At 50.9% G+C, this 23258-nt stretch overlaps 1 protein-coding gene across 3 annotated transcripts; it reads left to right on the top strand.

Annotated features, from left to right (window-relative positions):
• The first annotated feature begins 317 nt into the window (after positions 1-317).
• Positions 318-20177, top strand: LOC140517686 (sperm flagellar protein 1-like). Of its 3 annotated transcripts, none has more exons than XM_072629146.1 (7): positions 318-886; positions 1616-1727; positions 3074-3236; positions 11662-11731; positions 12945-13029; positions 13306-13408; positions 18030-20177. In XM_072629146.1, exons 1-7 carry the CDS (start codon positions 742-744, stop codon positions 18123-18125), a joined length of 774 nt encoding a protein of 257 aa, XP_072485247.1. In that variant the 5' UTR covers positions 318-741; the 3' UTR covers positions 18126-20177. The 3 variants fall into 3 exon arrangements, with proteins under 3 accessions (XP_072485247.1, XP_072485245.1, XP_072485246.1); XM_072629144.1 differs by having other exon boundaries at positions 12945-13047; XM_072629145.1 differs by lacking the exon at positions 318-886 and adding an exon at positions 1173-1341.
• Positions 20178-23258: the final 3081 nt, after the last annotated feature.

Raw genomic sequence — 23258 nt, 5'->3', positions numbered from 1 at the left:
TGACCCATTGATTGAAGGACCAACAGCCAGGTGGATGGATCTAGCCCCGCCCCCTCCGTTCCTGCCTCAGTGGTTTGTTCTGACCGCGCCTCCTGATCCCGCCCCTTCCCATCCTAGCCCCAGCTTGGCTCTGTTCGCCGCCCCTCCCTCTTCTGCCCTGGCTCCGCCCCTTCTCGCCCCTGCTTTGTTTTGGCCACGCCTTTCTGCCCCGCCCATCACTGTCCTGGTTCCTCCATTCTTTCCCACTCTCACTGGTATGCTTTGTCCCCGCCCCCTTCCGCTTAGACCCGCCTCCAGCCCGCCTCTTGTCCCACTGCGCTCCAGCATGGACCCACCCCTTCTGCCCCGCCGCCAGCCCCACCCTGACCCCTTATAGCCCCGCCTCCCCATCCTGGCTCCACTCGGCTCCGCGGGTGCCAGCCCCGCCCATCTTCAGGGCCAATCCTCCCCAGTCCCGCCTCTTTATGTCCCTGCCCACTGCCCTAGCTCCTCCCGCGCCCCGCCTTGGCACTGGCCTACTCGCTGCCACTCGGGGCAGAGCCCGCCCCCGCTTCGCCCTGGCTGGGCCTCACTCCGTTCTGGCCCCTCCCCGCCTCCGCCCCGCGGCCCAGCCCGGCCCCACTCCACCCCCAGCTTCTTCCTTCGGCGACGTATGTCCCTCCGGGGCCGCCGTCGCCGTCGCGCCCCGTACGGTCTCCCAGCAACGGTGGCTCCAGGGCCACTGCTCGGGCTGGCCGAGCCATGAACCGGCCTGGGCGCACGACCCCGGGCTCGCTGTTGTCCGCGCCGCTGCCGCTCACGGCGCTCCACCACCTCTATGCCTGGGTGGACAGCGTGCCTTTCAGCCGCCCAAAGCGCCACCTGGCCCGGGACTTCAGCGATGGCGGTGAGCTCGGCGGGGCGGAAGCGGGCCCGGTCCTGAGGCCGGAGCCGGGGAGAACCGGGGGCCGGGAACCTAAGCGTGCGGGGTTGCGCCGTGTGATTGATTGGCTGCGGGCCAGCTAGGGGCAGAACGCCCTCGCCTGCCATTGGCTGCGACTCAGCCTAAGGAGGGGGCCGGTCTCGAGGCAGCCAGCATGGCGGCCTGGGAATTGGCTGGAGACGGTGAGGGGCAGGGCCTCTCACTAGGCAGCGGGAAATGAGTGGCTGGTCTCCGGGGGGCGGGGCCCGTCACTAGGCATCAGGGGATGCAGTACGACCATTGGATACAGTGTGACAAAGGCGGGGCCGGTCACCAAGCAACGAGCAATGCCCACTGCGGATTGGCTGGAGGGAGGCAAGGGAAAAGCTGCTCGGGGCATGGCCGCAGCTCTGATCCCAAACTACTGGACTGTTCACCCGGTAAAGTTCGCGTCCCCAGTGTGCCTGGGGCAGATGTCCTCGAGTCGATTTCCTCGAATTCAGTTCGATTCCAGGGGCATTTTAGTGTTTGAGTCTGAGAATACCAAACCAAACCCAAACTGGGAAACTTCCCCTGACTGAGAAGCTCACATTCTTGGGCGGAGGTGGGGAGCACATGAATGGATAGAGCAGCAGGCAGTGAGTCTATCACAGCTCCAGCTCCTTCCCCTTCCGCGACAAAAGTAGAAGCCGTTTTCTTCTGAATTCCTTGCAGTGATGATTGCAGAGATTGTGAAACACTTTCAGCCGAAACTTGTAGAAATGCACAACTACATCCCGACCAGTAACACCGAGCAAAAGCTGAGCAACTGGAGCACTCTCAACAGGCAGGTGCCGGGCGTCTGCTGGGAAGCCAAACTGGGGGGGCGGGGTCTGTATCAGGCGCTATTGGGCTCCACACTATCTGTGTCTGGACTGGGCTATTAGACACCGCACTGGCTGGGTCTGTACTGGGCTCATTGGGCACCACACTGGCTGCACTGGGCATCACTCTGAGGGTGTGTGAGGGGAGTCTGTCCTGGGTGCAGCAGATGACACACACAGTCCGGGTTTGGTTTGGTTTCACCACAATAGTGTAAGGCCTCCAAACACTTGCCGACTTTGGGTTGGGGTTGAGGCTAGGTTGAACAACCACAAACCAATCAAGCCAGGTTCTGAGGAAGATCTGATAGCTGCCTTCTGGTTATTTGAAAGGTTATCAGTGATAAGAAAGATTAGCCTTGTACTGTTTGGCTGGGGTGGGGTGGGGTGGTAGGGAAACAGATTTCAGGTCAACTAAAGGAAAAAGATAGATGGTCACTAGTTCCCTTTCACTGGAGATCATCCCCAAAGGACCCTTGACCACTTGAGGAAGTTGAAGAGGGGGTCCCTTCTAGCTGTGCTTTGGACTTATAGGTCTCCTAGCTCTGATTTGTTTACTGGCCTGCCCCACTTCATTGGAAAAGAGGGAATCCATGTTATCCCATTCTCTTCACTCCAGTCTGGGCCTTGAATGATCTGGATCCTATCTCCAACCTACTGTGTTTAAAGCAGGTGGTTCTTTTTTTCTGGAAAACCAGAAACATGGATTTGTATGGAGATGTCAGAGAGGGCAAGAACTATGATGGGACCATGAGGGAGGAGAGGACAGGACAAGACAGGACAGGAGAGGAGAGGAGAGGTCTGTTAGTTACTGAAATGCTAAAATTAGAACCTAGCAACACTGCATTGTTAGAGACAGGGGTGCACACACTTGTCTGTGAAGGCTGGTGTTGGCATAAGTGGTGGGCCAGAAAAGATGAGTCATAGGAAGACATGGGGCTCACAGGGGGCCTCAGAGATCAGCCCATCTAATCACCTTTTCTCACAGGACAGGAGTCTGAGGGGAAGGGGATGTTGGGGAAGCCACTGACCCTGGTCACACAGGGAAGGAACATCTACCTCCAGAGCCAAGGAGGGGGAGCAGGAGGATGCAAAAGACAGGGCTCTTTCCAACAGCCATATCAGGGTTATTCCTTGGTCCTCCCTGAACAGCTTTGTACCCTGACTTTGGGCCTCTGCCTTGGCAGGTTCCTATTGGTTGAGGTGGCAGGAGGTGCAGGATGTGGTATGGGCCACTTCGAGCCTTGTCTGAGGCTGACAGAAAGCAAGAGAAGGCTGTTTAGAGCCCTGATGTCTCCTGATTGCTTTTCAGGAAAGTGTTCCCTAAACTCCGATTCTATGTCTCAGAGGAGGACATTCGAAAGGTCGTCATCAGCACCCCAGGGGCCATTGAGTCTGTGTTGTCTACACTGAGACAGAAAGTGGAAGAAAAATGCCAAAAAAAGGCCATCCAGGAGGCCAGAATGAACATGAAGGTGCGTCCCAAGGTCCTCATTCCCGTGGGGCACTGCTGGGGGGAGTCCAGGGGTAGGAAGTGGCCCCTGCTCCCATGGAGTGGAGGGATACATATGTTTCTGGGTCTGCCCAGGCTACCTGGTACCTGCATATCTTCTCCTGCAAAAGGAGCTGGTCCTGGGCTGGGGGGCCAGAGGCAGGCCCCCATCCCTCTCTGTCAGGTACCAACAGCAGATCAGACTGCACAGGGTAGTTTGTAGCTTGCTTCTGGGATCACCAGCTGCCTTACCCAGCCTGGCATCTGCCTTGGTTCCTGATCCAGGTATCAGAGATGCAGGGAACATCCTTGGCTCCAGTGTGCAACTTGATGGAGCAGCAAAGGGAGCTGGGAGGCTGCTCACTGCTGGCCCTATTTGTGGGTGGCTCAGGGCAAGGGAGCAAGGTCAGGGTGCCAGTCCCCTCCCCTCTCCAGTCTGTCCTCCAGCAGCTGTCAAACTAAGAGTCCTGACATGGCACTGATCCCAAACCTCTGACGGCTCCCCATTCCCTCCAGATAAAAGAGAGACTTCCTAGCTTGACATTGGCTTCCTCCACAGTCTGGCCCCCCCCACCCCTTCTCATCTTGTTCCAAACTCTGTTTTAGTCAAATAGACTAATCTCCAGTGCATACCTCCAAATTCCTATCTCCCAGTCTTTGTGTATAAGGTGCCCCACCACAAAAGCTTTTTGAAAAGAAATTCACTTTCATTTTCTTTTTATTGCCAAATTCTCTCCCTCCCCCTTCCTTCTTCCCCACCTGTTGAGAAGGCAACAAAAATGAACTCATTACAAATGTATATAGTCATGCAAAACAAATATCCACATTAGCCATGTCTACACCCCACCAAAAAGAAAGGCAAGAAAATGAAAGAGAAGAAAATATGCTTCCAATAGCTCTCTATTTGGAGGGGGATAGCATACTTCATCAAGAGTCTTTTGGAATTGTGCTGGATCACTGCACTGATCAGAGTGATCACAATGCATTAACATTACAACATTGCTGTTATTGTATACAATGTTTTCCTGGTTGTGCTCACTTTACTTTGGTTCAGTTCATATAAGTCTTTCTAGGTTTTTCTGAAAGCATCCTGCTCATCACTTCCATAACAATCCATAGCAATCATAGACCATACCTTATTTAGCCATTCCTTCACTGATGGGCATCCTTTCAGTTTCCAGTCTTTGCCTCCACCAAAAGAGCTTCTATGAAAATTTGTGTGCACGAGTCCCTTTCCTCTTTCTTTGATCTCTTTGGGATACAGAACTACTAGTGGTAACCCTGGACCTTTTCGGGTAGGCGCAGTTTGATAGCTTTTAGGCGTAGTTCCAAATATGGTCCGAATGGTCAGACCAGCTCCCATTCCACCAAGAATGTGTTAGTGTCCCTGCTTTTCCTGCTCTCTCCCCAGCATTTGTCATGTTCCTTTTCTGGCAGGTTAGTCAGTCTGATAGAAGTGAGGTAGTTCCTCAGGGTTGTTTTAACTTGCATTTCTCTGATTGTTAGTGATTTAAGGCATTTTTAATGTAGCTCTTGGTAACTTTGATTTCTTCTTCTGAAAACTTTTCCTATGATTTGACCATTTATCAGGTGAATGACTTTTATGCTTGTAAATTTGACTCAGTTCCCTATATACTTGAGAAATGAAACCTTTATCAGAAAAATTTGCTGCTGATCCCCACTTTCCTCCTTTTCTTCTCATTTTTAGATTCACTGGCCTTGTTAGTGAAAAAAATTAATTTTGTGTAATTGAAATTATCTATTTTATGTGCTTTGGACCCCTTTATCTCTTGTTTGGTCACAAACTCTTCATCTGTCCATAGATATTATTTATGTCATGATCAGGTACCCATATGGAGCTTATCTTGTTATATGGTGTAAGATGTTGGTCTGTACCTAGTTTCTGCTAGACTGCTTTGCAATTTTTGTCCATTTGAATGCTCTTGCTCCAGTCATCAGGATCTTTGGGATATGAGGTCACTGTGGTCATTTCCTTGTGCCTCATCTGTCCCTCTGCTCCTCCCAGCTGCCTTGCCTAGTCTGAGATCAAGCACCATGCAGCCACTGTTTGTTTTCACTGATTCTCTTGACATTCTTTTTTTTTATTTTAATTTTTTATTTTTAACACAGTTTATAACAGATAAAGCAATTCAAACTTTTGGTCAAGTGATAATTCTTTTTGAAGCATTTACAATATGTACCACAAAAGAATTTTTTTTTAAACGTTAACCAACTGAGACACAAATAATATTTATGTTGCTAACTTCACAAACTCTTGACCTAATTGTCTCCACAGTATTACTAAGAATTAAAGGACCCTAACTTATTGTTGTTGGTCTAAGGTTCTATGCCTAATAGCTTAATTTTAGACTTAACCTCGGATGTTCCCCTACCAATAATCTATAATTGAATAGATCTGGTATTAAGCTTACAAAACTTTTGACTATAGGAAATTGCCACCAAGAGTAGGGACATTGCAGGGAAACGATATCTCCCTAACTTCATGTCAGTTCCAGGCAGGATTAGATTATCCACTTGCATTGTCAGGCTTAAAGTCTGCCAGGTGTCAGTGAGGAGATTGAGTCAGGAGAATCCTCCCTCAGCCCAGGCTGAATCCTTGAGATCACCTATGCAGTTCATACCATCTCTTGACATTCTTGACCTTTTCTTCCTCCAGATGAATTTTATTACCTTTTCTAGCTCTACAAAGTAAGTCTGTGGTGATATGATTGGTAGGGTGCTGAATAAGTAAGTGGATTTAGTTGGTATTGTCAGTTTTAGTATGTTGACTCAGCCTACACATTGTTTTTCTAATTCTTTAGATCTGTCTTTCTTTGTGTGCTCATGTTCATTTCATTCCCATGTATGTCTTGGCAGATAGATTCCCAAGTATTTTATACTGTCTGTAGTGATTTTAAATGAAATTTCTCTTTCTGTCTCTTCCTTTTAAGTTTCCATAGTAACATACAGAAATGCAGGCTCTTCACATCTGAAAGGTACCTTCCTCCTTTTCCCTAGGAGAATACCTAACTCCCTTCAAAGGGATCACAATGCCTGGCACATTTTGGGTGCTGGAGGAGAGGGAGATCAAACCTGTGATTTCATTGGTAAAGGCAACTGCGAGGCTACATCTGGTCTTGGAGCCTGGGGTACAGTCTTTGCTTAATCCTTATTTGTGGAACTGAATAGAATCCAGTCTGCTCATTGGTATGAGAGGCACACATCTGTGTGGATCTTTGTACATGGTGGAGTGGACAGAGCAAGGCCTGGAGTCAGGGACACTTGCGTCCAAATCTGGCCTCAGGCACTTATGAGTTGTATGACCTTGGACAAGTCACTTAACCTCTGTCTGCCTCAGTCACCTCATCTCTAAAGTGGGGATAATAACAGCACTTTGTCTCAGGGTCATTGTGAGGATCAAAGGAGATAATATTTATAAAACACTTAGCCCATGGTAGGTGCTACATACATGGTGTTGGTTGTTCTTGTTCAGTCCTGTCTGACTCTTCGGGACCCCTTTTGTGATTTTCTTGGCAAAGATCCTGGAGTGATTGGTCATTTCCTTCTCCAGCTCATTTTACAGAAAAGAAAACTGAGGCCAACAGGGTAAAGTGAGTTGCTGAGGGTTGCACAACTAGTAAGTGTCTGAGGCCAAATTTGAACTCAGGAAGATGAATCTTCCTGACTCCTGGCCCTACTCTATCCACTGCAGCTCCACCTAGCTTCCCTGCATAATAAATACACACTGATATTATGAAATGGTGGGTGGAAGGATTCGGCTGAAGGCAGAAGCCCAGGCCACCCCTGTGCGGGCACCCCCTCCCCTCCCCTCTTCAACTTCTAGCTGCTATCTTCCCCACTCAGAGTGTGAGCTTCCGTGAGGTCAGAGGTCTTTGTCGCGGCCCAGCAGTGGCCAGAGTCAATGCTTGTTGGTGACAAATGGTAGGAAGGGAAGGGAAGGTGATTGTTATTTTCCTCTTCCTCTTTGGCCATGTCTGGGCACCAGAGGCCCTTCTCCTGCCCAGAGTATTTGGGGAGTAAGACAGTGAAGGCCAAATTGGGGTGACTATATTGGCCTAGGGTCCCCTAAAAGTAGAACAAGGGAGCTTGTGACAGTGCCATGCTCTTACCCACTCCCCACCTCAGTTGCCCCAGTGTAGTCACTGGCTCCGTTTTCAGGGTCCTCTCTGGAGCATTTGGGGCTCACATGTCCACAGCTCCCCAAGACCTTTTCCTTGTGCTTTTACATTGGCAGCAAAGTGAATTGGTGGCTGGTGAGCTTAGTGTGGGCAGGCCCAAAGATGAGGAGCGTGCATGTGTGCATGTGTATGCTTACATGCTTGTGTGTGTGCATGTGTGTATGTGTGAATGTGTGTGCACATGCGTATCCTTGCGTGTGTGTGTGTGTGTGTGTGTGTGTGTGTGCGTGTGTGTGCTCACTTTGAGGACCAGTCATGCTTTTGGTTGACTGCAGACTGCATCTTTAACAAAGGAAGGGTGTGGCACATAAGGGTCACCAAAGGTCCAAGGGAGCTGCTAACCCAGGACCACCAAAGGAGAAAATCCTTGAGGAGGGTGGGCCAGGGCCAAGAAATAAGAGAGAGATGGTGGGCCCACTCAGCTATCTTTGTTTCCTTTGCCAGGGAGAATGCCTCCTATGTCAGAAGAGAGAGGAGGACAAGTCATGTGGGGAAAGCCAGAGCACCTACTGTGTGTTCCTGGCACTGGCCAACATTTCATTTGATCCTCACAACAACTCTGGGAGGTGGGGGTTGTTATTTCTCCCATTTTACAGTGGAGGAAACTGAGGCAGGCAGCAGTTCAGGGACTTTCTTAGAGTTGCCCAGTTTGAGCTCAGGTCTTCCTGACTCCAGGCCCCATGGTCTGGCTGTCCTGGTGCCCCTGCTGCCTCACAAGTGGATGAAGGACCCCCCTGGGGTCTGGTGCATGGGGTATTTGTAAGATCACAAAAAAAATGTTGACAGAGGCACCTTTGGAAAAAGGAAAGAGAACACTTGTGTTATGTTTTGTTTTGGTTTGGTTTTTCTTCTGGTTTCTCCCATTCATTTTAATTCTTCAATGCAACATGACAAATGTGAAAATGTGGTTAAAGGGAATGTATGTGTAGAACCCGTATAAGATTGCATGCCATCTCAGGGAGGGAGGGAGAGAAAAATCTAAGATTTATGGCAGTGATTGTAGACAACTGGAAACAAATAAATTTTAAAAATAAAAAAATAATAATGATAAAAAAAAGGAAAGAGAATAGAATCTTTGGACTCTGGGCCAACTGGACTGCCCCTTCCCCGGACCCGGCCACCAGACTCCCCTGTCTCTAAGGCCAACGTTGCGGCTGGCCTTTTTCCTGGCTTTCAGTGGAGATCTTGCTAGAGGATCTCAGGCTTGGGTCAGGTGATGACCCTGCAGCCATGGGGTCTGTGCTTACCCTGGGGCCTAGATGGGTGTGCTTAGGACATTTGCTGAGGGTACCAACCTGGGGGAATGACTGAGGCAGGCTCTCAAAAGGAAGGACCTGGATAGGTAAGAGCCTTGAGCTGAATCAAACAAGGTGAAATCCAAAGGGAATAAATGTCATGTTCTTCACATTCCTTTTACAATATGTGATGAGGAAAGCCTGGGGGAAAGAGCAGCTGTTCTGAGAAGGATCTGGGGGTCTTAGTGGAATGTAAGCTCAGGTGGAGTCATTAGCGAGAGGTGGCAGCCAGAAAGCCAGTCCTACATCGTTGGGAGAGCAGAGCTCAGGAGTAGGAAGGGGAGGGTTCATTGTCAGAGGGCTTGGGTTCCTGACTGGGTCCTGCTGCTGAAAGACTGGTCTATTGGAACATGTCTAGAGGAGGGTAGCCAGGATGAGAAAGTCCCCCAGTCCATGTCCTTAAAGGGTCACTTGTAGGACCTGGGTGTGTTCTTCCTGGAGACTGAGAGGGGAAGGATGTGACCACTGTCTTTGAGTATTAGGAGATTGTCATTGGGGGCCCGAAAGACAAGCTTCCTCCCACAAGGGCCTAGGCACCCCCCTGCCAAGATCTTGAGGCTGGATGACTCCTCGTTTGGGATGTCATAGATATGTGTATGGGCAGAGGGGCCCCTTCCAACTCCATTAGCTCATAGCAGGATGGGAATCTGCCTCAGTGGGAGGGTCTTCTATGCAGCAGAGTCCTGGGTCACTAGAGTGAGGGCCTGTGGCTGCCTCAGAGGTCTAGGGTGACTCAGGGGCTCCTTGGGCTGGATGCATTCTGTGTCTCCAATCAGCCTTTCCCCTGAGGTCCAGACCACCTTGGGTTAATGGCACTGGGATCATATGAGCTTTTTTCTTTCCTCTGACAAAGAATCTCCTGTAAACAGGGGCCCATAGGAACACAATAAGCCAAAAGTAGGAGCCTGTCCCAGGACCTGTTCCCTTCTGGGCACTGCCCACATCTGCTTGCCTAGGGTAACTGTTGGCTGCCTTTAGGCTTCTCCTCTCTAGGGAGCAAGGATGGATCCTGAGCGGTTTCACCTGGGAGCACACTAAGGCATCCACAAGGCCTGGGCAGGAGGGTCCCTGGTCTGATTCTAGTTGAGCCTCAGGGCATTTCCTGGTCCAAGCCATCGCCTTGGGTTGGAGGCATCTGCTATGTGAGGGAGGAGAGAGGAAAGGAGTCCAGAGAACAGGATGACATGGGCCCAGGCCCGGGCTGCCTTCTGTCTGCACCCCCTGTACCGACAGCCTGGCTCTTTTGGCTGCTTTGAACCAGGGTCAGGTGGCCAAAGGGGAGGCCAGGGAGATTCTCTTATTTCCAGAAGCCCCTCCCAAGGCTTCCTAGTTCCTTCAGGTTCCTCTGACCCACCTTCTTATGGAAGCCTCCACCCTCCTCCCCTTTGAGCAAGAGCTTCAGACCCCACTAGGAAGGCAGCTTGGGGGGTGAGGGGTGTGTATGGAAGGGTAGACAGCCCTAATGCAGGGCCTGGGAAGCCCCAGGGAGGCTTCAGACTTCAGAAACCTGCTGTCTTGTTTTGTGTGGGACTCTGTGGGGTGTACTGGAGCAGACGAGGGGCCTGAGGCCAGGGCAGAGCTTGGATCCTTTGAGAGATGGGCCTCTCCCCACACACTCTGCTTTTGGGACTAGGCCTAGGCCAGGTAAGGCCCACTCCTGGGCTTTCCCTTCCAGACTGGCCCAAATCAGCATCCCCTGGAGCTCCTGGTGGGTTGCCACCAGACAGGTCTTTCACAGCTGGGCGACTTTGCCAGCCAAGTCAACAAGGAGCAGTTTGCGGTACTGGCCTCTCCTCAGGCCTTCTATGTGCCTGGAACATTTTTATACAAACACAGTCTTAGGGCAGGAATCCCATAGCAAAGGTCAGAGATCCCCGGCATACACACATCTAGGGGCATCACTATCTGACCTTGTGAAGTTATCACCCTCTTCCATTTCATTACTGAGTTGATAAAGGAGCTTGCCAGTCAATGCCCATGAACTGTATGATGCCCAGGTGGCAATGGCTCAGCTCTTCTCAGTGACACACTGATCTGAGACAATCTCAGAGGACGCATGATGAAAAACGCCATCTGCCTCAGGAGAAAGGACTTATGGTGTCAGCATAGGTCAAAGACTACTTTTTTCAAACTTTCTGTATTTTTTCAGAATTTTACTTTTTCTGTATTTTATTTTTTCCCTTTCTGTCTGTCTTTTTTCACAACGTGACTAATATAGCAATATGTGTTGAATGATTGGACATGTGCAACCTAGATCCAATTGCTTACTGTCTCAGGGAAGGGCTCAAATTTTTTAAAAAAATCAATGTTAAAAATTGTCTTTACCTATAACTGGGGAAAAATAAAATTTGATTTAATTTTTTTTAACATCCACTGAGAACTCTGTACATGCAAATCAGTCCTAGGGGCCCAAGGAGATGTGAGCTGGGCCCCTGTCCTCCAGGGTCCTGATGGGATGCCATGAATGAGTGAAATGTTAACTATGGAGAACAGACAAACACATCCATGGTGTCACTCATACAGGGCGAGTGACTCACAAAGGAAAGACTGGAGAGAGGAAGAGAGTTGGACTCTGGGTAGACATTAGAAGTTAGGAATAACAGGAGGGAACAAATTCTTGTCTAGGTCCCTTGACATGAGCAGAGTCCTGAAAGTAGAGGAACCAGAGTGAGAAGCCTAGACTGACTAGAGGGAGAGTCTAGCCTGCAGACTTGGCCCCTCTCCTGTGCCAGATAATGACCCACTGCCCTCTTAGGACCCCCTAGTAATGGACAAGGATTTTAGGTCATTATTCCATAGCATCCAGCTCTAACGCTGAAGTGAAAGGAGTAGGGATCAATCTTGAGCATAGACTAGATATGTATCTACCCCACAACACATGTCTGATGATGACTCTTCTCTAAAATCTTTGCAGGACCCCATTGGATTTGACAGCATCAACATCAACAGACACTTGGCAGAGCTGGAAAACTGCATATCTGCTGGTAGTATTCAAACTGTCCCTTGCATGGCAATGACTGTGTATAAGCCAGGGGAAAAATGGGTTCTCTGACCAGCCTCTAGTCATGTCAATGGGTTTTAGTGGGATGGTCATGAATTCAGAAAATCGTGTGCCCGCTACCTGCTTCCCATCCCGGAAGACTCTCATCCCTTCAGGCCTAAAGTACCTTATGTTCAGCCCCCCTGAATTTGCTCCCTTTCTCTTCCTTCGGTGTACATGCTCAGCTCTGTCCTGGTCTCCTCATTAGCATGGAATTCCTTCCTAGTGAGGGTTGTCAGAGCATTTTTCGTTACTACACTAGGTGGAGCCAGAGTGCCCAGATCTCAGGACTCGGGCCAGGCTACTTGCTGACTGGGTGACCTTAAGCAAGTCATTTCACCTCTGTCTGCCTCTTCCAAAAAATGAAGATAACAATAGCATCTATGTCCTTGGAATGTTGTGAAGAGACAGTGAAAGTGGGTGTGTAAAGTGCTTTGCAAACCTTAAAGTGTTCTGTGAATGTTGGCTACATAGCGCAATGCTCAGCACACAGTTAGTGCTTAATAAATGCTCTATAGATGTTGACTACTGTGGCACAGCACTAGCATACTGTAGGTGCTTAATAAGTACTCTATAAATGGTCACTACTGGAGCATAGCACCCAGCAAACAATAAGTGCTTCATAAATGCTCTACACATGTTAGCCACCATAGCACAGCACCCAGCACACAGTTAGTGCTTAATAAATGCTCTGTAAATGTTTACTACTGTGGCACAGCACCAGCATACTGTAGGTGCTTAATAAATGTTCTATGAATGTTGGCTGCCATAGCACAATGCCTGGCCCACGGTAGGTTCTTCATAAATGTTCTATAAGCAGCACACACAAATGCTCCATGAATGGTTCACTGGTTTTTTGAAGTCATGGAAGATAGAATGGTCTGTTATTGCTGCTGGTTCCCATCTGGGAGGCCCCTCCCCTCCCAGAGCCCCTCGCAGGTCAGGCTTCACACAAGGGGGAGCCATTCTGACCCTTACCAAGGACGGGCGGCAGGCTTGCTATCTTTGGGCTGCTCGTCCTCCCACAGAGGCGTGAAGTCCAAGGTCGGCTTCACATCCCCAGCATGGGGACCTGTGGCAGAAAGCCTCGAGACAGCAGTAAAGCCCAGCCCCAGCTGCCTGCATGTTATGTGTCAAGAGGGTGTCTTTTCTTGTAGAATCCCCGACTGGCAGGGTGCCCTCGGGCAAGAAGACAATTCCTAGTGAGAAAGGAGAGGAGAGAGCCAGTGACCACTCAGGAAGGTGGGGTGTGCCAGCCAGGTCAGGCACGCACTTTCCCTCTTGGGTTCCCTCCCCCCATTCCCTCTTGGGTCCCCCCTTGGCCTTTCCCTCTTGAGTCCCCCCATTGGCCTTTCCCTCTTGCGTCCCCCCCCTCCATTCCCTCTTGGGTCCCCCCTCTCCATTCCTTCTTGGATCCCCCCTTGGCCTTTCCCTCTTGAATCTTCCTCCTCACACACCCCTTGGGGTGGGCTTGGCATTCCCTCAAGCTGGATGGTCACAGGTGTGCCCTCTTCCCAGGCAGGACTCAAGTTTCATTCAGTGTGTACACAATGAGCCCAATGTTCAGCAGCTTTTGGAGCAGAAGGAGCAGGCTCTCACGGTACTCCAGGAGACGGTGCAGGTAGGGCTGGAGGAGGGGCCTCTGGTAGAGAGGGGAGAGAGGGTCTGGCCTGGCTTCTCCCCTTGCTTTGGGAGGCACCTACTTCCTGTGTGCCTAGCCCTAGGCTGGGAGTTGGAGCCCTGCCCTGGAGGAGCTGACCTTCTATTGGACCAAGTAGCCTGACTGTGCATGAAAGGCTGGCTAGAAAATAGGAAGCACAGAGTGAGTTAAGGAGATGGGGGACCCGGGAAGACCATTCCAGGCCCAGACCACATCTGGTGCAAAGGCGGGGAGGTGGGAGCAGGGAGGTCAGAGACTAAACCTGTGGAATGTGTGTGAAAGGGAGTCCTGTGTATAATGAGGCCACAAAGGGAGTGCTGGGATTGACATTAGGGTGAACTGAAGCACAAAGCTCTGAGCACAATCAATTTATTAGCAGAGTGCAAATGTAAGACCCCCACCGAGGAACTGACAGATCTTTTTTATGGCCGAAAGGAGGAGTGTCCAAAAACCAGGAAGTACCATGGTCTGAAGTCTGAAGCATCCTAGGTGTGGGGACAGGTGGGGAGGTGGGATCAATGTGAGTCTAGTAACCACTCTAGCTAGGAAATTCTGCTAGATTCAGGCTACCTGCAAGGCTGCTTAGTGGTACAGAGGTCACAGACCAGACTTCCTTGGACCCACATGACTAAAGCATCACACAGGGTGTCAGTGGCTGACACAGAATAGAACCAGTAGGATTTTCTGGGTGCTCCGGAGCCAGTCTGCCGAGGGCAGCTTATGTGTGCTCCCAGAGGCCCAAGGGGCATGCGGACTCCTTGAGCAGGTCAGAGATGTGGCCAGAGCATGTAGCAGCAGAGGACAGACTGGAGAGGAGAGAGGGTTGAGGCTGGAGGCCCCTGATGTGTTCAATTGAGGGATGATGAGGGTCTGATTTAGGACAGAGGTGGGATCAATGAGATGGTGCTGGATGGTCATGGTGGGGTGGGGCAGGGGGGCTGAAAGACGGTAAGAAGAAGAGGCCATTGGTGCCCAGGGAGATCCAGCAAAGGAAACAGAGAAACATGGTTGGTAGGAGGAGAACTAGGAGAGCAAAACCCATTAAGGAGGAGAGAGGGTGACCTCCATGAGAGGGTTCAGAGATAGAGAAAGATGAGGGCAGAGGAGAGATCACTGGACTCCCCCCAAGACAATAAAGAGGGGCTTCCTGGCCCGGAGGAGGAAGGGGCTTCCTGCCCTTTCCAAGGAGCAGGTTTGCCTCAGAGGGTACTTGTCACCAGCCACCACCTATGCCCCCTCTGACTTCCTTGGGAAGTCCTTCCTAACTTTCACCCTCCACCTGCCTTTGGCACCTCCTGCCCCCCATAGGCTGAGCAGAATGGGGCTGACCTCCCCTTCCATGCAACAACTTGGTCACTTCTAAGTTTTCTCTTGTCCACCCTCCATGGTGTATTAATGCCCTTCCCAAGATGGTCCTTAGTTGGGGCCAGATGACCTCCAAGGTCCCTCCCAACCCTTGGGTCACCATCTCAGAAAAGTCCCTCACACTTGGTCCAAACCACTGCCTGCCTTCCTCTGCCACCCCCAGATGTGATCAGTCTTTGCTGCCTGGGGCTTCTGCCCTCCACTGCACCCAAGAAATCAGCAGAACTTTGGAATGAGCCCATGCAGGGGTGGGGAAGGGGGGATTGCTTATGTTTTAAGTGGACAAAATGAGGTCCCAAAGTCGAAGACGTGGGGAGACTTCCCAAGGCCTAGTTTGTCTGCACCAACACCTCCCAGACAGTTCCCCTTGAGGGATTTCAGAGGCTCTTCAGTGAAGGAGCCGTGTGGGCGTTTCCTTGTGGCCTGACTTTTTGCCAGCAGTGCAGGGTGACAGTGGTCCCAGAGACCCAGCCGCTTGCCCCGTGGCCAGTTTGACTGACTGACTCAGGAACCACAAGAACTCCATTACACAAGAACTGAGGGGAAAACAGTCAGGTGCCTGGCCAGGAAACTGCTTCCAAGAGATGTGGTTTCTTCATTCGTTGTTCCTTTGATAAAAGGAGCCATGCCCTGTACTAGAGTCCAACTTGAGCAGCATTTTAAAGCACCTACTGTGTGCCACTCAGTAGAAGTTGAAATGTTGGAAGGAGGGAAAGGTGATCAGATGTGTTGGAACCTTTGAGTTTGAGATGCCCATGAGCTGTATGAGAGGTGCCCAAAAGGCAAATGAGACAGGAGCATATGAGAGAGAATAATGCTGCATAGACAGCTGTGGGGATGATCCTCAGGAGAGGGATGAAGGCTGCGTAGACAGGGCTGCAAATCATCTGCACCAAAATCAGTGAAATCCACAGGAGCTGATGAGAGCACCTGGAAGGAGGGAGCCTGAGCCCCAGTCAGGGGGCCCACCCCACCCCCTCCCATAGAGGCAAGGTTAGGGAAATGACCTTGCAAAAGACAGAAAGAAAGAAGCCCACCAGCCAAGGAGGAGGCTGACCAGAAGAAAGACTATCATGGAACCCAGAGGAGAAAGTGGGGGTGGGGGTGGTCATGTCAGAGAGATCACTGGTGACCTGGAGAGAGCCGCTTCCCATCAGTAATGGGACCACAGGTCGGAAGTGAGCAGGAGGCAAAGTGAGGAGTTTGCCCATGACTGTGGCATTCTGTGGATTCTGGCTTAGAAAGGGAAGGATGCCAGCAGAGGACAACTTGAAGGGATGATGAGGGGCATGGGAAGGAGCCGATGGAGGAGGCAGCTTATGATGGGTGGCTTCCATCTGAGGAACGGCATGATGTAGAGAGAAGGTTTGGAGGAGCTGCTCTGGAGGGTCCACAGGCAGCTAAAGAAGAGGCGGGGCCTGTAGACAATGGGGATGGTCCAGTGCAGACTGGGCGATTTCTCCCAGTCTGTGGGGCAGCCACTAGAAGGCACCAAGAAGGCCAGGGGGAGAAGGGTTCAGGTTGGGTTTTGAAAGGAGTGAGCAGGGAGAGAAGAATGATGTGAGGGATTTGTAGGCAGAAGATGGTGGAACAGTGAGTGCATCAACTGGAGACACGATTTCCCAGAGAAGCTGCCCCAGCAGGCTGATGGCCCGGAAAAGTGTTGCAAGTGGAGGCCGATAAAGGCGGCCCAGAGGTGTGGCTATTGAGGACGCCACCTTGTGGGGGGCATGTGGAGGGTATGGGAATTGTTGGGACCTCCATGGGTACCATAGGGTTCCCAACACTGAGCACATGGGTTAGGGTGGAGGTGGCAATAGTGGTCCAGATGCAGAGATTTGGAAAATAGAGGAAGGGTCAGGAGCCAGGATCTGGAGAGATTGACTAATATTCCTGGCTGTAATGACCCTTAAAAGGGGAGAAGGTGCTGAGCAATGGGGAGCGTCTGGAAGTGGCAGGAGAGGGCGGGGACATACGTCCTCATCCTCTGGATCCAGGATGTAGAGGGGTGTGAAGATGGCAGGAGTTTGAGAGAAAGGACAGGATAGAATGGCCTAGACATGGGAGGGAGGGAGGGTTGGCAGGACCCTCAAAGGAGACTCTGTGTGCCCTGGTGCTAAAGGAGGCCATGTTTGGGCCTCTGCTCAAGAGCCTGCTTCCAGCCATTACTTATTGGGGTGGATTTTTTGGCCTGGGTTGGGGGGTTGGGTACTCTCTAAACCCAGGTTGGCAGTGAGGTAGGTAGGGGAGGCCAGAATTCTTCAGACTTGGGAATGAAGGTTTCTGATAGGGTCAGTCAGAAACCCAGTGACTCCTGAGGGCCTATCCCTGAGCATGCCAAGGTGACCCGTAGGGTCTCTTCTCTGTGAACCTGAACCCCTTCCTGCACCACCAGCAGCAGAGTTGGCCCCCTGCATGTCTTAAAAATCACAATGGGCAGCTGCGTACAGCCCTGGAGGATGTCAGGGCCAGCCTAACTGGCAGCAAATGGGCATGAGAAGGAATTTTCTACAAGTTTGTAAGTTGAGAAAGCTTATCACCGACTTAGAGATCACCAGACCCTGATCAGAGACACACCTCAACAATATACCTGCCTGTCCAGTGGGGCTTAGCGGAAAGAAGGTCAGACTTGGAACCCAGAGCACCTGACTCCACATCCCCTTCCTGGTTGAGCCTGGGCAAATCACCTCTCTCAGCTTCCATCTCCTCATCTGTAAAATGGGAAGTAAAACAGTACCCACCTGTTGGGCTCTTGGCCACGAGCGAGGTATGACAAGGGCTTTGATTTCTGTGACGGCTCATGAAGGGTTGGACCACCCTGACATGGTTGGGAGAAAGAGAGTGGGACAGTGACGCTTCTGTCTGCAAAGCAGAGGCTGTGGTCACTAGTCCAGAGGGTGGCGTAGGGCCCATTTTCAGAGACCCCAAAGGCCTGAGGTAGAGTAACAGGAGAAAGGATAGGAAGAAGTCCTGGCTTTGACCCTCGGCAGCTCTGGCTGTGGGATGGCAGAGCCTCAATGACCACTCTGTAAAATGGGCCCACTAATGGGACCCCAGCTGCCCTCTGCCTCTCCAAGGTGGCCGTGTGAGTTATACTAAGGAGTGGGTCAGTCAGGAAGCATTTCTTAAGTGCCTGTAGGGGATACAAACAGGGCAAAAATGGGCTTTGCCCTCGGGGACCTCTCAGTCAAATGATGGACACCTTGGTTTCCTGCAGATTCTACAGATGAAAGTGCACAGGCTTGAGCACCTGGTCCAGCTGAAGGACATGAGGATCGAGGACCTGACGAGACACCTGAACGCCCCCAAATAAGGGGGCATGTCTGGCAGGGCCTCCTCTCTCCTCCTACGGACAGAGCCCAGGCCTTCCTCCCTGGGTGGCCTGGAAAGAACTGAGGTCATATGGTGGTCTGCAGCACCCCTTCTCCAAGGGGGCTGACAGTGTTACAGTTTGCCTCCTCCCTCCTTCTTTCCTTCCCTCCCTCCCTCCTTCCTTCCTCCTTCCTTTCCTCCCTCCCTCTTTCCTTCCTTCTTCCCTCCTTCCTTCCTTCTTCCCTCCTTCCTTCCTTCTTCCCTCCTTCCTTCCTCCCTCCCTCCCTTCCTTCCTTCATTCCTTCCTTGCTTCCTTCCGTCCGTCCTTCCTTCCTTTCTTCCTTCCTTCTTTCCTTTGTTTTTATACCCAATCATCTCCATCTGCATATCTGGTGGCTCTTTCAGACACATTAAGTCAGAGGCCTGCCTCCCCCCACACTTGGTGGGGTCAGTTTGGGCAAAACTAGCTTTTTGTACTCAGTAGTGTTGGAGGGGTTTGCTGAGGGACCCCTTCCCTCCCCAGTCCTAGCTGAGCAAGTCTGGCTTCAAGGGGCTGTCCTGATCTCTGGCATCATGTGTGTGCACATGTGTGTGTGCACATGCCCATGCAAACACACGTGTTCCTGCTGTGACCTGGACACTAATGCTCCCCAGGTGCACACCATGTCACACTCAATGCTCATGCCTTTAAAAGTGTCCAGACAGTGAGAATTAGGCCCGGAATTACTTTTACAATTAAAGAAAACATGGTTAGGAGCTTGGTGTCCACTTTCTTTAGCGGTGGAGGCCAGGACTGGGGTTATAGAGGTGTGGGATTCTAGTGTGGCCTGTATGGCAGGAAGGTCAGTCCCCGCTCTCTGGGCCTCTCCCTGCTGATGACCTGGATAGCTCTGGCATCTGAAATTTACCTGCTTGGTGTAATGGGTGACTTGGACATGATGTTGTCAGAGGTTCCTGACTGCTCTGATTCTGGCAGCCCTGAGCAGTCCTTTGCACAGCTCCCTCCAGGTACTAGGACCCCCCAGGGGCAGAGCCTTCTAGAGCCAGGATCTTTGTGGAGCTTAGCACAGGATCTCTCCGAACAAACGTAGCCAACTCAGAGTGACGATAACACATGAGATACAAGGAAAAGATGGAGGAAATCACAGCCCATCCCTTCTTGAGCATAGGCTTCCCACTACAGAAATTTGGAAGGTGGTAAAATTGGATGTGGATCCTGGGGACACTTTGTCCCCACTCTGGAGCATGTATACCTGGGCTCAGAGCAGGGAGGGCTCCCCCTGGGGAAGGGAGTACCACAGACCTGGAATCACCAGGATGTTCCATGGTGAGAACATTGTAACTGCTTCCCTGCAAAATGGACACATCCCCAAGGCAGGGACAGTTTCATTTGCTTCTTATTCTGGGGGATATTTAATCTTGTGAATTTGCATAATGAGGACCTGACCGAAGACAGGGCCCAGCCTTTGAGGAGCCATGTGAGATTCAACCTGAGAAGAGGCTTGGTCAGAGAGAGGACACAGGTTATCCAGTCTAAGAGAAATGAGTCTTTGCCCACAGGGGCAGCGGGAAACTATGTCTTAGATGCTGCTAAGCTCTGTCCCCTCCCTTCCTACCTCCCTCCCAGACTTATACGATCCCAAATTAATCATACCTTCTGACCCAGAAATTCTCTTGCCAGAAATATAGAAAAGGGGGATTATTGAACAAAGACGTGCCCAACTATATAAAAATACTCAGTTTGGTTTTATTTGTAAGACCCCTAAAGCAAATCCCCAACGGAAAGTAACTGTGTTCCAGAGTGACTGCAACCTGTGCCTGTAATTTGGGGTTGTAAGGAAGGAGATAGCTGAGGCTGGCTTGGAAAGAGGCCTTGAGAGCAGAGCCATTGGCTGGGGTGCAGGAGATGGTCTTTTGTGGACTATGGAATGAGCAGAGCGGCCAGTGAGCAGCTCTGCCTCAGGTTCTGTGTTACCTGGGTCCTTTTGTCTTGAGTGCTCTTTGTGAAAAGTACAATAAAGTACAATAAAGCTTTTCAAAGGAAAAGAAAAAAGATGGTAAATCTTGTATGTGGGGGAGGGCGGGAGGTGTGGGTGGGGTATGTGTGTGGGTGGGGGTGTATAATCTTTGATAACAAGCATGGCCTTGAGCCTTGACTGCTCCTTCCATCAGTGAATGAATGAATGGATGGATGAATGAATGAATGGATGGATGAATGAATGAATGAATGAATGAATGAATGAATGAATGAACAGAGCATTTATGAGGTACTTGCTTGTGCAAAGCACTGGGCTGAGGTCTGGGGGTATAAACAGAAGAGGAAGCCAGCCAACCCCTTCTTTCCAAGGGTTCCCATTCTCAGGGTGGGGGTGAGGTGTGTGGGGGGGGGGTGACAACACAGAGGAGCAGTTCATACATGGGCTCAGTGGGTGTGTGGCCCTGGGGGGTCCATTGCAAAAGATCTTGTTTCTGGAAGAGATGAAAGATAGCTAATCGGTCCCAGTCATCCTGTGGTGCCTCATGGTGCTCCCAGCCTGGGGAGGCAGTGCTTCAGGGTAGCTAGGCCCCTGTTGACTCACTAGGCTTTAGAGCAATCCTCCCTTCTTGTGAAGTCACCTGCAGATCCCAACAACATGGCCAGATACACAGCCTAGTCAGCCACAGACCGGCACCTGGCACCTAGCACCTGGCAGATCCAATATGAAATTGGATACCCCTCTCATCTCTCCACCAGGATGACATTGGGTCATCCGCTGTTGGGTTTTGTCTCTATACTATCACCTCCCCTCCACCACCACCCAGCCCTGCACACAGTGCCTGGCACACAGTAGGCATCGAATCAGCGCTCAGCTGATTGAGGATTGGAGGGTGCTTACCCTGTGAATTGCACTCAAATTTTGCTCACTCAAAGTCTAGGTATGAGCTGGACTGCAACCCTAAAATGTAGACCGCACTGTCCTGGTGCTTCTGCCCAACTCCAACATCGAGTCAAGCACTTTGGGACAATAAGCAGACCCTTATGTGTCCCTTGGGTGTGTTATGGCAGCAAGGGGTGTCTGCTTCCAGAGAACTGGCCCCTGAACCAGGACAGAGGCTCATTCCATGGAGCCTAAAGGAGCGCCCTCTTCCTCAGAGGGAGGAGGCAGGGATAAATGCCCTCCCCCCAACCCCCAGAAATGGCAAACTTGGACGAAGGATAGCTAAGCATGCCTCCTGGGATGGGTGAGCCCCAGCTCAGGCTTGGGTCCTTTCATTTCTTTCTCCTCTGTTTTTTGCCACGTATGGGCAACAGAGTGGCTGTCTCCAGACTGCTACCCCCATTTGTTTTATGTCTTACTTCCTGGGGATCCAGAACTGCCCTGGACACTCGCACTGGAAGACCTTGCTAGGGAAGGCTGTTTGATCCAGATTTGAGTTTCAGGGGAGCTGCAGACAATGTGGCCATGCTGGAGTTAGCTGTGTCTGACCTTGGCTCAAGGATTTGAACTGACAATTTTCATGATTCAAGGTGTGCTAAAAGTTTGGAACTGCACTAAAACTTTTGGAATGTCCTGTGGTCATGTGAAAGACTTCTCCAAATCCCTAAGAGTAAGAGAAAATTGAATCCAAACAACCTGAAGTCTTTGTTTCATACATGGCAAAGATGAGGAAACATGGTGATAGGGTGATAGTCACTGTGGGCAGGGTTGTGGAGAGATAGGCACACTAATGAGTTGCTGGTGGGGCTACCTTAATATGACCACTCCAGAAAACAAGGTTGAATTGTACTAAGAAAGAGACTCAAACATCCACACTCTTTGGTTCAGAGCCTCCGTGGCTAGACATCTCCCACAGAAAGAAAGGACCCATAGACATCAAAACAGTAATAGGAGCAAAGTATTGGGAATACCTGCCTTTTTCAGGGCTTCTGGGAGCACACTGGAGCTGGGGCTGGAGCTGGGACTGGGGCTGGGGCAGGGCAGCTTGTTGCCCAGTCAAGGTCCCCCAGACTCTTGCCCTGTTGGCAGAAACCTCACAAGCAAATATCCCCCTTGTGCATCCAACACGTCACAGAGCAGATGTGACAAAAGAGAGCCCAGGGCTTCTCTGTCCTTCACAAAGAGGTCCCAGGGTGCAGGTGTGTGTACTCAGAGCCAGAATCACAGGTGGAAGTGAGTCAGGGATCCCAAGGAGAGTCAGACTATTGGAGGGGTGGAATCACCCGAAATAGGAAATGTTTCCTAGCAATAATTGCCATGAAAAGGGGCATGAAGCTGAAGTTGAACAGTCATTTGTCTGGTGTGATGTCTTGGAGTCTCTGTCTCAGGGCTGACATGAATGAGAAGGACTAGGAGGTTCTGGGATTCTGAGATGCCATCCTTGCTGAGACAAGACCTGTTGACTCTGTGGCTGTAGATGGCGGGGTCCTCCTGGTCAGAGTGGGAGGGGACAGTTTGCTCAGAGACAAGAAGGCCTCTGTGGGCATCCTGCCAGTGTCAGGCAGGGTTTCCAGGCTTTCTGCCACAGACTAAGGGTCAATGGAGACATGCACCAAGAACTTCAGGGATACCTGAAGAGGGAAAAATTGACCCCAAATGGTTGTGAGACCTTAGAAGGAGTCAGATGACCTCATCCTTTAGCTCAAAAGTCAGGCCCAGAATCATCTGATTGCCCCAGAGAGATCTGCATGTTCATGAACATAAGATGGAAGCATAGTGTAGGAGAACCATAGATCTAGAGCTGTCAGGGATCCTAGAGACCCCTAGGGCTAGTTCCTTCACTTTGCAAGTGAAGAGACTGAGGCAGAGTACCACATGCTAGGCTGGAGGAGGTGCATTCAACCAAAGACCCTGGACTGATGTTGTTTATAAATAAATAGGTTTTTATAGGAGGAAGATGTTCTCCGTGTGGCCCAGAAAGGTCACATGTAATAAGGAACCTCAGGCTCCCAGCCACCTAAAAAAGGGGCCAGTGATAGTGGAGGGGTAGCACCCAGAGCCCAGAGTGGACTGTGTGTGGAGGGAGGGCAGGAGAAGCCCTAAGAAAGTCTAGCCCTTGTGTCCAAAAGCCAGGCAGCCAAGCTCTCCACAGTTTAACCCTTCCCCAAGTGCCATTCTGTGGTAGACACTGGGCTCTGTGCATGGCTGAGGAGTCC

The sequence above is a fragment of the Notamacropus eugenii genome, chromosome 1 (assembly GCF_028372415.1).
Source record: "Notamacropus eugenii isolate mMacEug1 chromosome 1, mMacEug1.pri_v2, whole genome shotgun sequence".
NCBI lineage: Eukaryota > Metazoa > Chordata > Mammalia > Diprotodontia > Macropodidae > Notamacropus > Notamacropus eugenii.
Note: the sequence above shows the minus strand (reverse complement) of the source record. Positions and strands in the feature narration are given on the sequence as shown.

Coding starts and splice junctions, on each gene's coding strand:
- LOC140517686 (XM_072629144.1), top strand. CDS start 742: ATGAACCGGCCTGGGCGCACGACCCCGGGCTCGCTGTTGTCCGCGCCG. Junction 13,048..13,305: donor AGGTGGGGTGTGCCAGCCAG/GTCAGGCACGCA, acceptor CCCTCTTCCCAG/GCAGGACTCAAGTTTCATTC. Junction 13,409..18,029: donor TACTCCAGGAGACGGTGCAG/GTAGGGCTGGAG, acceptor GGTTTCCTGCAG/ATTCTACAGATGAAAGTGCA.